General features: G+C 32.9%; 1 protein-coding gene across 2 annotated transcripts; it reads left to right on the forward strand.

Annotated features, from left to right (window-relative positions):
* The first annotated feature begins 6,075 nt into the window (after positions 1-6,075).
* Positions 6,076-11,377, forward strand: LOC115965783 (sialyltransferase-like protein 2). Of its 2 annotated transcripts, none has more exons than XM_031085085.1 (12): positions 6,076-6,364; positions 6,440-6,513; positions 6,961-7,050; positions 7,205-7,282; positions 7,530-7,630; positions 7,911-8,103; positions 8,203-8,293; positions 8,363-8,442; positions 8,932-9,086; positions 9,196-9,277; positions 9,720-9,829; positions 10,647-11,157. In XM_031085085.1, exons 1-12 carry the CDS (start codon positions 6,277-6,279, stop codon positions 10,840-10,842), a joined length of 1,338 nt encoding a protein of 445 aa, XP_030940945.1. In that variant the 5' UTR covers positions 6,076-6,276; the 3' UTR covers positions 10,843-11,157. The 2 variants fall into 2 exon arrangements, with proteins under 2 accessions (XP_030940945.1, XP_030940946.1); XM_031085086.1 differs by having other exon boundaries at positions 6,163-6,364; positions 8,378-8,442; positions 10,647-11,377.
* The last annotated feature ends 1,393 nt before the right edge of the window (positions 11,378-12,770 follow it).

Raw genomic sequence — 12,770 nt, forward strand, 5'->3', positions numbered from 1 at the left:
TTGCGATGCAAATAATGTCCATGTATTTCATGGGTTTTATAACAATAAATATATGTTATGGGTCTAACAATCATAACTTTCCAATGGCTTTTACAAGATGATTGCCATGAGTTTTGAGAATAGATAATTCATAAATTCCATGAGCTTGTAATATTGTAATAATATGTTTAAGAATTTAAAATATTGTTTATTATCGGACTTTTAAGTGAAATAATTATGATATAGTATTTTGCCGAGTATTTAATAACCTTGGGCTTTTAATAGAATAATGCCAAGTAGTTAGCTTGGGCTTTTATTGGTGCCAACGCAAGTTAGGTTTTTGATATTGCCAATGAGAATTGGGCTTTAAATAGTGCCAACGTAAGTTGAGCTTTTGATATTGTCAATGAGAATTGGGTTTTGATGTTGCCAATGAAAATTGGGTTTTAAATAGTGCCAACGTAAGTTGGGCTTTTGATATTGCCAATGAGAATTGGGTTTTGATGTTGTCAATGAAAATTGGGTTTTGATATTGCCAATGAGAATTGGGTTTTGATGTTGCCAATGAGAATTGGGCTTTGGATAAATAAATTGCCATGGGTTTAAATCATGGGCTTTGATCATGGATTTGAATACTATTGATAAAATTGTTTTGCCATGGACTTGAATCATGAGCTTCTCAAATATTACCAAGCATAAGTATTCTTGGGCTTTAAATAGAATATGATAATAAAATTGGATAAAATATGAGTTTTTGGGCTTTTTGTGATAGTTTATATCATAACCCAATTTAAATAATGAGATATGAAACATTTGTGATTAACATAATAATAGAGCAAAAAATATTTGGGAAAACCCAATAACTTATTAGTGGTGTTTGAAAATAAATAGGTGATACCCAAATAAAATTACGTGTAAAAAAAAAAAAAACAGTACCCTAACAACAAGCAATAAAAAATAAAAATTATTAGATGATATCACATTTACATAAATAACAGCATTTTATTGATTGAGAAATCAGGGAGGACCACGTCAGCCGTTCTCTTGGTGGACCTAATAATTTATAGCCAAGAGGGGTGTGGTTGTGAAAATTGCTAAAATTATCTTATGTATCATTTAGAATGTGTGGGTACCACAATCAATATATGTATCATTGGCTCTAAGAATTCTGTTAGGAGGTGATTAAGAAACTTAAGTTAAACAAAATTTTATAAAAAAAATTTGAATATACCAAATACACCAAATACTTGAATTTTTATAATTTTCTTTTATGAGTTTTTATATTTTGAAATTATTACATAATAGTTCATTATTAGTTGTCATTCTTTAATATCAATGTGGGTAGGTGTGGCCATTTTATTTGTTAAGTATGTATAACATTTTTTTTTTTTTTTTAATTCGGTTATCATTAACTATTTGTTATTATTTTAATAAAAATATTATAAACTAAATGACAAAACTCAGCCTAGTGATACTCTATTAATTATTGAAACACACAACTACGTTTACACCTATCCATACATAAATAATATACTAATTGTCTATTAAATTAAACCAATCACATTTGACTGGTTTAATAGACAATTACTAATTTTGAATTACTAATTTTAATTTTTTTTTCTTGAATTACTAATTTTACAATAATAATTTATTATAACATAATAATAATACACACATGTAACAAACCCTCTATAATTCCTAATTGCTAAATTATATAAATTTATATATATTATAGGGATGAAAGGCCCAAATAAGGATATTGAGCCATGGGTTATACCCAAGGACGTCAAAGAGCCCAATGACAGATAAGTTTTAGTGAAGGTAAGTAAGCTATTGGGCCGAGGAAGAGGTCTGGTCATAATAAATAGGTGACGTTGTCCTAGGAGCCACCCTTCCTTAGCCAACAGAGTGGCAGCCTGAAATCCGACCACCCATCAAGTATTGGGCAATGGGCAACCGTGCTTGGGAGGATAAGCTTCAGAGAGAAGTAAGTCAACAGATAATTGAGAAATATTTGGGAAGAAAGCTGCTACCACTGCATTAAATGTATTGCACCTAACCAACTGGCCGCATTAATGTGGAGGTGATACCTGAATAGTGACTTCAAGCCTCACAGCTACCCACAAAGACTTCAAGAAGGTGCTGATGGGACAAGTATTAAGGAGATTTGCAATCTGATATACACGTGGATGTCTAAGATGAAAGATGAAAAGGGAGTATAAAAGGAGGAGGATTCCATTACAGGGGGGTTCATCAGAAAACCAAAAAAGAAATTACTGTGTAATTAAGCACTTGAATATTTGTATAAGTCTGAGAAAAATATAGAAGAACATACCATCCTCGAACCTGACCAAGGAGTAATTTTCTTTTCAAACTATTTGTCTTATTCATTCTTATACCAACTAGCCTACTGTGATATATACTTTAACTCATTGAACATTCATTAACAAGCCCACTCTCTAATAAATTTATTGTTTTGGGCTTATTGGGCCACTGTCCAAATCTCTTGGGTTGTGGATCAAAAAGCATCCTTACATATTTAACTTAAATTATTAAGCTACATTATGAAAGAGCTTAATTATAACAATGATTACTAGCTCTAATACTTGGCTTGAAAAAATAAAATGAAACAAAGCATCAAAAAACAAGTCACAACTCACATTTACATTATGTTTTATATCCTTCTCAAAAAAACATTATGTTTTATATGTTATTTTTTAAAAAGAAAATAAGTAGGTTTTTTTTTTTAATATTAATAAATAAAATTGGAATTAATTTTGTCTTCAATATTTTATCTTAATCTCCCTCAACTACCCCAGAGCCAAAACTCTAGCTCAACAATTGTCTTTATTCAACATATGTTAGAATCATTGCAAGAGACAAAAGTTACAATACCCATAACAACATTCAACATGTGATAGAATTCTTGCACAATGCAAACGTTATAGTAGTTAAGAACAATATTCAAAATGTACTAGTTTATTTGCAAAATGCAAAACTATATGATTAGATATTGACCCTAACAACATGCTAGTTATGATGAGCCTCTAGACCTATGACTTTCCAAGATTTCAAAACGGCTTAGACGAATAAATTCTTGTTGCTCTGGATCTAAGGTGCTTAATTCCTTCATCATGATTTCATTTTCCACTTTTGCCATTTCTATTTCATTCTTTTCTATCTTAAGACAAATCAACTCTAGCTGTTCTTTTGATGCAATACGCATTTTCTCTTGTCGTTCTTCCGCTTCTTTGTGTTTCTCTTCCATTATAATGCGCTCTCTTTCCTTTTTCTCTTCATACATTTGCCTCTTTTTTTCCTTTATTTCATCCAATTTGGTGGAAAGACTTGGGACCATATCATCTTGTCTTTTTCTTTTCTTCAATAGTTCATTTTGGGCCTTCCTACCTAATGTTCTTTCCAATTCTACAAAAGAACTTAATTCATCATTGTCTTAAATTGTAGGAGATGATGTTGTTGAGGTTGTTTGTTTTCTTCCCTTCACATTATCTTTGTGCTCCAACCATTTAGCTTCATACCTCAAAATATTCTAGCAGTGTTCAAATTGAAATGAGGTCTTGTTGTTGTTTTTATACATAAGTTTTGCATAACTAATCTACAAAATTAACAATTTAAAAATAATAAGTATCTTAAAAACATCAGTATATTGATGTACAATATATACTAAATGTTGACTAGATATACCTTGTCTTGCTTAGTTTTACCATATGGATTCAGTGTTTATCCACGAAACTTACTGGTATGTTGTTTAATAACCGATCATCGATGGTATAAAGAGTTTTCTGAGTGTTAGATTCAAATTGCTTGTTATCATGGAAGTACAACCAAATTCGATGCCATAATGTCTTATGTTTTTTGCCATTCGCAAACACTACATCTTAACTAATATTGAACCATGCTGACACTAGCAAATTATCTTCTTCTATGCTAAAATTCTATCCTCGTTGTGAGATTTCTTAGTACTTGATCTTATTTCAACGGGTGGTGGAGACTTTCTCATTTCAACAGGGGATGGAGATTGATGGGCATCCACATCCATATTTGGAGTGTCTAAAAAAAATCATCGTCTAAACCTTATTCCTGATCCTCTAAAAAGGTATTGAAGAAGAGGTCTCATCTTTATGAGCCCATCACTTAAAAAACAAACAAACTACCTGTAAAGACACGTATTTATGTAGAGCAAAGCATGATTATATTTTTTGATGAATAATAGATTCTCATTAAATAAAAACTTGATATACAACAAAACTCCAAACACCAACACAAGATTTAGCTAAATTTTATTAAATCAACAAATATGACATATGCAATATAGCAAAAACAAGCTGAAAGATAAGCTACAAAACCAAACAACACAAGTGTCTATTTGGTAATATTTTTTTGTTGCGGAGGTTCAATTTACACTTACCACACTTTATGTATCAACAAAACACAATCAAAATGCAAGGTTCCAAAACATAATCAATTTATTTACAAAATAAAACAAGTTTGGATTACATGTGACTTTTGTTAGAAGAAAGCCCTAGATAGACCAAAACTTTACTGGAAAAAATTTAGGGATATTTGTTAAGTGTTGCATTTTGCTCAAAAAACTCATACCTTCATGGAAAGAGAGAATCACCATGAGACTACTAGAGGAAGAAATGCAAATGCAGAGAGACCACCACCAACAAAAACCAAGCATCGTTGGTGAGAAACGGAGGGAAGCTGAGAGTGGTTAAGAGAGTGTTTTTGTTTATGAGAATGAATGCACAGTTCTTCCTAAAGATAGGGAGCAACTTTTGCAAAATCCTAAATTGGGGAACAGGTAGCAAGTTTTTTTTTGTTATGGGGTGTTTTTTTTTTTTTTTTTTTTTTTTTTTTTTTTTTGGGTTTCTTCCTTTCGCTCTTTTACTAAGACCATTGATAGTAGTTTCTCTAAATTTTATCAATATTGTAGGATAAGAACCTATTTTTTCTCTTTTAGCTAATCATCTTTTCTTTTCACCCATATTAGGTTCCTTATTCTAAATCTCATTTAATTTAAATATTATTTCTTCATTTATTTTTTATTATTCTTCTCACTTTTTAAAACACTTAATTTACTTTATCACAGTTATCAAGACACAAAAACAATAAACAAATGTTTAGGGAATAAGCCGCGCTCCATAAAGATAGAGAGCAAGCAACTATAGCTAAAATTCATCTTGGAGGGAAATGAGTAAGTTGATGCAGGTAGCTTTTTAGGTGTTTTTTGATTTTGGTTACCCACATTCCCCCTTACTGTATTTTAGGTAACCTGCTACCAATATTGTAAGGCTCAACATTCACATCAAATCCCCTAGAATTTTCTTCTTGTTTTAAAATAAGAACTTACTTTTCATATTTTAGCTAACCACTTTTCAAAACACTCACATCAAATTCCTTATTCCAAATTACATTTCATTTAATTATTATTTTTAATTTCTCACTTTTGAAAAAGCTCATTTTCTTTATTTTAGTTACCAAGATAAAAAAAAAATATATTTATATATATTGGTTTGGACTTTGGAGAACCAGTAGGAGTATGATAATGTGAGTATTTTTGGGTTTTTCTTCTCAATTTAGGGTCTCACTCTAAAATAGGAAACCTGTGCTGGGAAGAAAATATGCCGATTTTGAGGGAGAGTAAGAGTTCTTGTTTGTTTTTTTTTTTTGGATAAACTGAAAGACTTCATTAAAAAAAAAAAGAATTTAAAAAGTAAGAGTTCTTATGAAGAACAAATTAAAAAAAAAAAAAAAAAAAAAAAAAAGGTAAGAACAAAGAGTCTTGTATTAAGGAAGAATTCAAAAAAAGAAGAAGAAGTTGTAGTTACAAAAAGACAAAGTTTGAGTCATGGGGAATACATGAAAAATGTTATCTTTTTATTAGCGGATGGATTATCAATTATGGTTAAAAAAAAAAAATCGTAGAAATCTAAAAGTTAATAAAACTAGGACTCATTTTGATTTTCTCAAAAAAAAAAAAAAAAAAGGACTCATTTTGATTATAAAAATAAATAAATGAAAAAAACAAAAACAAAACTATGACTATAATTTCGTCAGCGTTGTAAAAGGAGCTTTACACCCGCGCGAAGCACTAGATTGCTCCCTCTTCCTTCTCCTCTCTCGCTCGCGCGCCTGGCTTTCCTTCCAGTCTCAGATCCACTGCTTCACAAACAAAACTGCAAAAAAAAAAAAAATTGGAATTAGGGTTTTTTTTTTGCTCTTAATTTTTCGCCAAATTGAACTTGTACATCGAATATCTAATAGCAAAAGATGAGACTTTTGCAGCTTGGGTTGTTACTTGCTTTAGCTTCTGGACTCACCGCCATCCTCATCTACATCACCGGCGTCTCCAATCTCTGTACGTATATTTATACTTGTGTGTATATTTGTATATTTGTCGTGTTTAATGGGAATGTAATTGTGCTCTGTGTAGACAATTCTCAGCCTTTGGATGAAGAAGATTTCCAAGCCTTGAAAGCTTTGCAGACCCATTTCCACAAGTGTGTGGTGAGCTCCTTTTTTAGTTGAATTCACCTTTTTTTTATTGGATTGGATTGAACTGAAATTGTTTAGTAGTATGGTTAGATTGGATTAATTGTGGCTACATTGTGAGAATTAGGGTAGCTTAAAACCCGAATGGCTGATTAGGGTGTTTGTGAATGTTAGAATAATGGTTAAATGATAAAATTCACCATTTTCTAAAACGGGTTGTCTTGAGTTCGATGCTTGTCTCTACTCTACATCTCATTTAAAATGTAGTGAGGGGGGAGTGTTTGTATAATGGTTACTATTTCGTAACTACATAAGCTTTTGGGACAAGTGGTAATTTATCAATGGAATTTGAGTCGGGTTTTTAGTTATGATGTCTATGTGAGATACACGGGTTGCGTGTAGAGAAAGTTATTGTTTTTATGAATTTTCATGTACTTGCTGAACTTGATTTTTTTGGTGCAGAGTGCAAATGGATTAGGTTTACAAGCTTTGAGTGGTGAAGATTATTGCAAAGTAACAATAAAATTCCCCAGTGACACCATCCCCAAATGGGTAGGTTTCTCTTTGATTTTGGCAATATTTGAGGCTTGTGTTATTGTGATTCTTGAAAATGTATCAATTATGATATGGGGAAATGTGATTTGATTAGTTTCATGCTGCTATTATACTCCGACTTAGTTCCTTGGAAATTTTTATATGTGAACAGAAAGATCCTAAAACTGGTGAACTAGAAGGCCTATCCTTTGATTTTGATCTCTGTGAAGCTGTGGCTACATGGGAACAGGTGAGCAGGCTGTTCTGCCTTCCTTTACTATTCAACTGCATGCATTAATTTTGAAGGAGACAAAGACATGTTGACATTAGAGAATATTTTTTTTTAGCTGACACCTTAGTGCAATAATGTTAAGTCTGTTTTCTCTCTGTCTTGTTTATTGTCAGATTCATTGTGATCCTTTTGTACTTAATTTGTTTGTTAGGATGTCCTTGTATGCTTTACAGTTGATTTGTTATATAGTGAGTTGATTACTCAGGTGCGCAATAGTTCTACAATACTCACCAAGGAGTTCATTGATGCTTTACCAAATGGATGGGAGGATTATGCATGGCGCAGGATCAATAAGGGAGTACTTCTGTAAGTAGTTGTACTAGTGACTGGTACTAGTTATCTTACTCAATGTATTGAATCAAAGATGAGAAGAAAATATAGAAAGGAAATTATCAACTCATCTTATGAAGTATAAGTCCTGAGAAGTCAAAAATAATACAGAAGAAAAACTTTTCTAGAAAGTTCTCAAGAGGCTTGGACTTTGTTTAGATTTTTGGTTTTTAGTTTAATACGAAATTGGGTTCTTAAAAGTCCTGGGAAATTCACAGCCATGTGCTAGCTGATGTAGTTCATTTCTCTTTTGCAGCAACCACTGTAAGAATAAGACTCTATGCATGGAGAAACTTTCACTGGTACTTCCTGAAACGCCACCATATCTTCCACGGCAGTTTGGCCGATGTGCTGTTATTGGTAACTCAGGAGATCTTCTGAAAGCAAAGTTTGGAAGGGAGATAGATGGTTATGATGTTGTTATCAGAGAAAATGGTGCTCCAATTCAGGTTAAGCTGCTGCAATGTTGATGTTAGAAATTCTGTTCTTTGCTTTATTTAATAAATGTTCTACCTCTCCTTAGTCTCCTATCATTTGATTTATTGCAGAACTATTCAGACCATGTGGGCAAGAAAAGTACATTCCGTCTTCTTAATAGGGGATCTGCTAAAGCTCTTGATAAAGTTGTGGAGTTAGATGGTATGAGCACCGTAATTTTTTTTTTTTAACTTGTGAAGCCTGTGACATGTTACTAGAAGTAAACTAAAGATATGGGTTCTGCAGAAAGAAGGAAGGAGGTCTTGATCGTAAAAACAACAATTCATGACATTATGAACAAAATGATACGGGTTGGTATCTTGTTTTAGTTTTGCTTGTCCCATCAACAAATGAATTTGGTCTCCTTTAATATTTTGCATTAGTCTGATCTTCTCCCCTAGCATTTACTTGTTGCCAAAAATCATTCAAGTGCAAATTTAATTAACTAACTAATTATTCTTGTGATTTTAAAATGTATTATTTGTAAATTGATTTCCTTAGCAATGTCCTAATAGATATCTATGTTCATGCATATATCGCTTTATTATAGGTCCATGCTTTTAATTTCTGGGTTTGAGCCAGAGCAAAAGAGAAAGAAAGAAAAGTTCTATTGCTGAATCTAAACCAATTTTTGAAATTTCTTCTCCCAGTTACTTGTCTTGGCTCATTTGAATTCCCTCTTAAATATATGGCCACTCAGGCATTTGCTTGATTTGACTATGGCAAATTACTCGCTTTTGGGGATAATTATCTTACTGATTTTTTTCTTTTTCTTTTTCCTGGGGATGTTTGTTATGCAGGAAGTTCCAATTAAAAATCCTATATATCTTATGCTAGGTGGATCCTTTGGTTCGGCAGCAAAAGGAACTGGGCTCAAGGCTCTTGAATTTGCTCTCTCTATTTGTGAATCAGTAGATATGTATGGTTTCACTGTGGATCCCGGTTATAAAGAATGGTATAGATTTTATTTATATATTTTCCAGCAGTTGGTAGTTCCAAATAAAGTACTTTTATGTAATCTGATTATGTTTACCTGATCAGAGAGCCTTATAATACTCTTTCAGGACTAGATATTTCTCCGAATCTCGACAAGGTCATACTCCCTTGCATGGGAGAGCATACTATCAAATGATGGAGTGTTTGGGAGTAAGTCAACAACTTTTCTTTTCTTAATATGCTGATACTATAGTTTTATTAATCTTAACCTCATGAAGATGGTTTTGGGATAAGCTTTCCTTCCTTTTGAGAGAGGAAAGACTACCAATGCTCAATCCCTGTTATGGGGGGCTTGATGTTGCAAACTCAAATTACAAGGTCTTGGAGCACTGATAGAGGTTTATTTCTTCCATCTATGTGGTGTATGAACATCACCCCCCCCCCCCCCCCTCTTCCCCTTCCACCCCCATTGTTTTCCTAATTTATATGGCACTATGCTGGGAAAATGTTGTAATTCAATACTAAAATATAAATCATGGCAATTGGTAATTATCTAGAATTAGATTATCATATCATAAACTTTCTCATTGCAACTTGTATAAACATTTCCATCATTAGCATTTTTTGATATGTTTTACTTCTGCTTGTTAAGCTTATCAAAATCCATTCTCCCATGCGGGCTGATCCAAACCGTCTCGTAAAATGGGTACCAAGCCGTGGCACAATTAGAGCAGCTAGAATTGCATCAGAGAAATTATTGAAGTGAGTAAGCTTTATTATATTTTTCTAGTTTTGAAAACATATTAATTTAGAATAGGCAGATATAATTGTTTGGCTTGATGTTTAATCATTAATGAATTCTTCTTCTATTTACTCTCATAATTTCCTTTGCCATTCTTGGTCCTGCTTTTGCAAGCTATGGCCCTCAATTTGATGAGTGGAATATATATCCAATTATCAGTCGGACAACCTTGCAGAAATGGCATGGTTAAGTAATTATGGCATGTTTGTGTATGGAGATGTTTTTTGTTTGAAATGGTCTCATCATGAAGAGAACACTACAACAGTCAATGATCCCAACCCAATCTGAGATTATTAATGCTCCAGTGAATGAGCTGATTCTTATATTAATTATCAATATAAGAAAGAAGGATTTATTTTTGTTTTTATTTTTTATATTTAAAGATCCATTTCATGGGTAATTACTGACTGATGGAAGATCTCCCTTTCCTTGCCTCCTCTTTATAGCTTAAACCTATGGTTCTGTCAATCTTAACATATTATTCAAAGTCAAATTTTGGTTGTGACATTCCTACTTCCATATCTATATCATAAAATGTTAGTTGAGTCCTTTAGTGCATTATCTTTTTTCTAAGTAACTTGAAAAAAGGGAGAGGGGTGGATAAGGCCTATTAAGCATAATCCAAAAGCTCACTCCAGGAGTACTCTAGTTCTTTATTTTATTATGAGTAGATAAATTTTCAATATCTTGGAGATCACTTCAGTATTAGTTGAAAACTATTGTCTTGCATGTGTGGTGAATGGTATTTTTATCCTCTTTGTTTATGATTGCCTGCAGGAGGGTTGGAGCAGGGTCTAGCGACCCATTAGCTGCATGTTCAATTATTAAGAAGCAAGTTGAGAGAGAGCCTGTAGCATTGTCAAACCTTAGAAAGGTGGCTAGTGACCATCAAAAATATGTGAAGGGCACAACCATGTACCCTTTGGAGCACAGTCTAGGAGATGGGGTACTTTGCACGGTGCCCGCCAGTTGAATCATATGAGGCTAACTGAATGCTTTTTGAATTTATTTTCCAAGTTAAAAATTGGATGAAGAAAAGGCTGCCAGCAGATCTGAATTGGATTATTCTGGAAGCAGCTAGTACCTAGCAACCCATAGTAAATACTTTTTTAAAGGCGCCGAAGATTTTTCATGTGGCCTTTTATCAAAGTTTGATATCCCCATAGTCAGATGCCAATTGGAGGTGAAGAATACTTTAGTTTTTCTTCTAAATGCAGCACTTTCCAGCGAAAATCATGTTTATAAGATGGTGAGAAATTTTGTAACAGTTATATTTAGTTTCCAAGAAGGAAGAAAGAAAAGTAAAGAGTGCCGCTTGTATTCGTTTACATTTTTTTTTTTGCTAATCTAGTTTACATTTTATTTTTTTACTTAATATCCTCTGTTAACAATTTCTTGCAGTCCATCGTGCTGCAATTTTATGGATTGTTTATACTCTTTGCACTTAATTAGTTCCAAAACAGGTGAAAAAAAGAACTTTTACTCTTTTTTCCCTGGTCCTTATCACTGGTTTCTTATTTTAACTATTATCCAAAAATTTTGCACATAATGGCTCAAATACCTAACCTCCTGGTTTGCTATTGGTTTGTTTGCATTCTGTGTTTCGATGAATTAGATGTGACACGGGCACGGCATGTGTCCAAAATTGACTATATCCTAGTCTCAGTATCACATTCAATATATTGGAGTACTAGAAGAAAACCTTGTCAGTTGTTAATACTAAACCTCGTGATGTACTAGTAATTGTTTGTTGCCTTGCGAACCAGTTTCATTTTTTGGTTATTAGGTTGACTGGTGAAGATACAAGATACAACTGCAAATCAAAGAACCTGAGCCTGAACTCTCTATAATCCCCTCCTGTATGAAAGAATAAGACATAGCCAAACTCATTATGATGTAAAGAATAAGGATCCCAAATGATCATGGTGTAACTCAAATGAATCCACCTGAATTTCCCATTCATCATCTATTCCTTCCTTAGCTTGTGACTCACAAGGAAGTCATTCACTTCTCTCTCCCTCTCTCCCTCTCTCCCCTAAGCTAAAAATTATATGATACATTTAAAATAAACTAGTGCATGAAGTCGATGAGTATATAAGAGTTTATAAATTATATCTCAAACTCCTTAAAATAAAGTTATAATATATTATTAAGGTTAATTGGACAGTAACAAAGGGTTATGATATTCTCATGTGGTATAGTTGGGTATAGTTGGGTTTAATGTCCTGAGATTGAACTCCCAAGACATTATGTTAGTTTGATTAAGGATGGCAATGGCTCGATTTTAATAGGATCTGAGCGGAAATGAAGTTAGAATTGCTTGAAGAGTGCATATAAATCCATAGTTCATGCATTAATTTGGACACTCTAGTTATTGATTTTCACCATTATATAGACTCTACTATAATCAGGGCTAAAGAGAGGTCCTGTGAGTGAACTTCTTCCTCAATTTCTTATGTAATGGTGTACATGGATCAAGGTGGGTTTGTATGACTTTTTATCCTGATTCGACCTACTTCGAATGGAAATTTCCAACCCCAATCTAACCAATTTGAACTTGGATTTGAACTACGCTTCCCTGCCTGGATTGACTTTCAGCTGGAGAGTTTGTTAAAGGGTAGTGTGTACTCTTTACTTATATCAACTTGTTTTTTATGTGTAAAACGAAACTTGAACTTCAATATGAACCTCAATTTCTTTTTTTTGTAAACATGATCAAGCAGATTCTATGCAAAGAAATAGGAAATGTTACCATGAAGTTTTTAAATCTAAGTTGGCAAGCAAGTACAAATGCCTTGCTGACTTGCTTCTTTTGTATTGGAGAAAGTATTTATTCTTTGACACAATGGCATAATAATCTTTTGAGTTGGACAAGGTATATCTTCTTTGGCACAATGACAT

Source organism: Quercus lobata, chromosome 10 (genome assembly GCF_001633185.2).
Source record: "Quercus lobata isolate SW786 chromosome 10, ValleyOak3.0 Primary Assembly, whole genome shotgun sequence".
Classification (NCBI taxonomy): Eukaryota; Viridiplantae; Streptophyta; class Magnoliopsida; order Fagales; family Fagaceae; genus Quercus; species Quercus lobata.

Bases quoted from the DNA above. Each gene is read 5' to 3' on its own strand.
- LOC115965783 (XM_031085085.1), top strand. From the start codon at position 6,277: ATGAGACTTTTGCAGCTTGGGTTGTTACTTGCTTTAGCTTCTGGACTC. The intron at 6,365-6,439 runs GTACGTATATTT...TGCTCTGTGTAG, and splicing joins CACCGGCGTCTCCAATCTCT to ACAATTCTCAGCCTTTGGAT. The intron at 7,283-7,529 runs GTGAGCAGGCTG...TTGATTACTCAG, and splicing joins CTGTGGCTACATGGGAACAG to GTGCGCAATAGTTCTACAAT.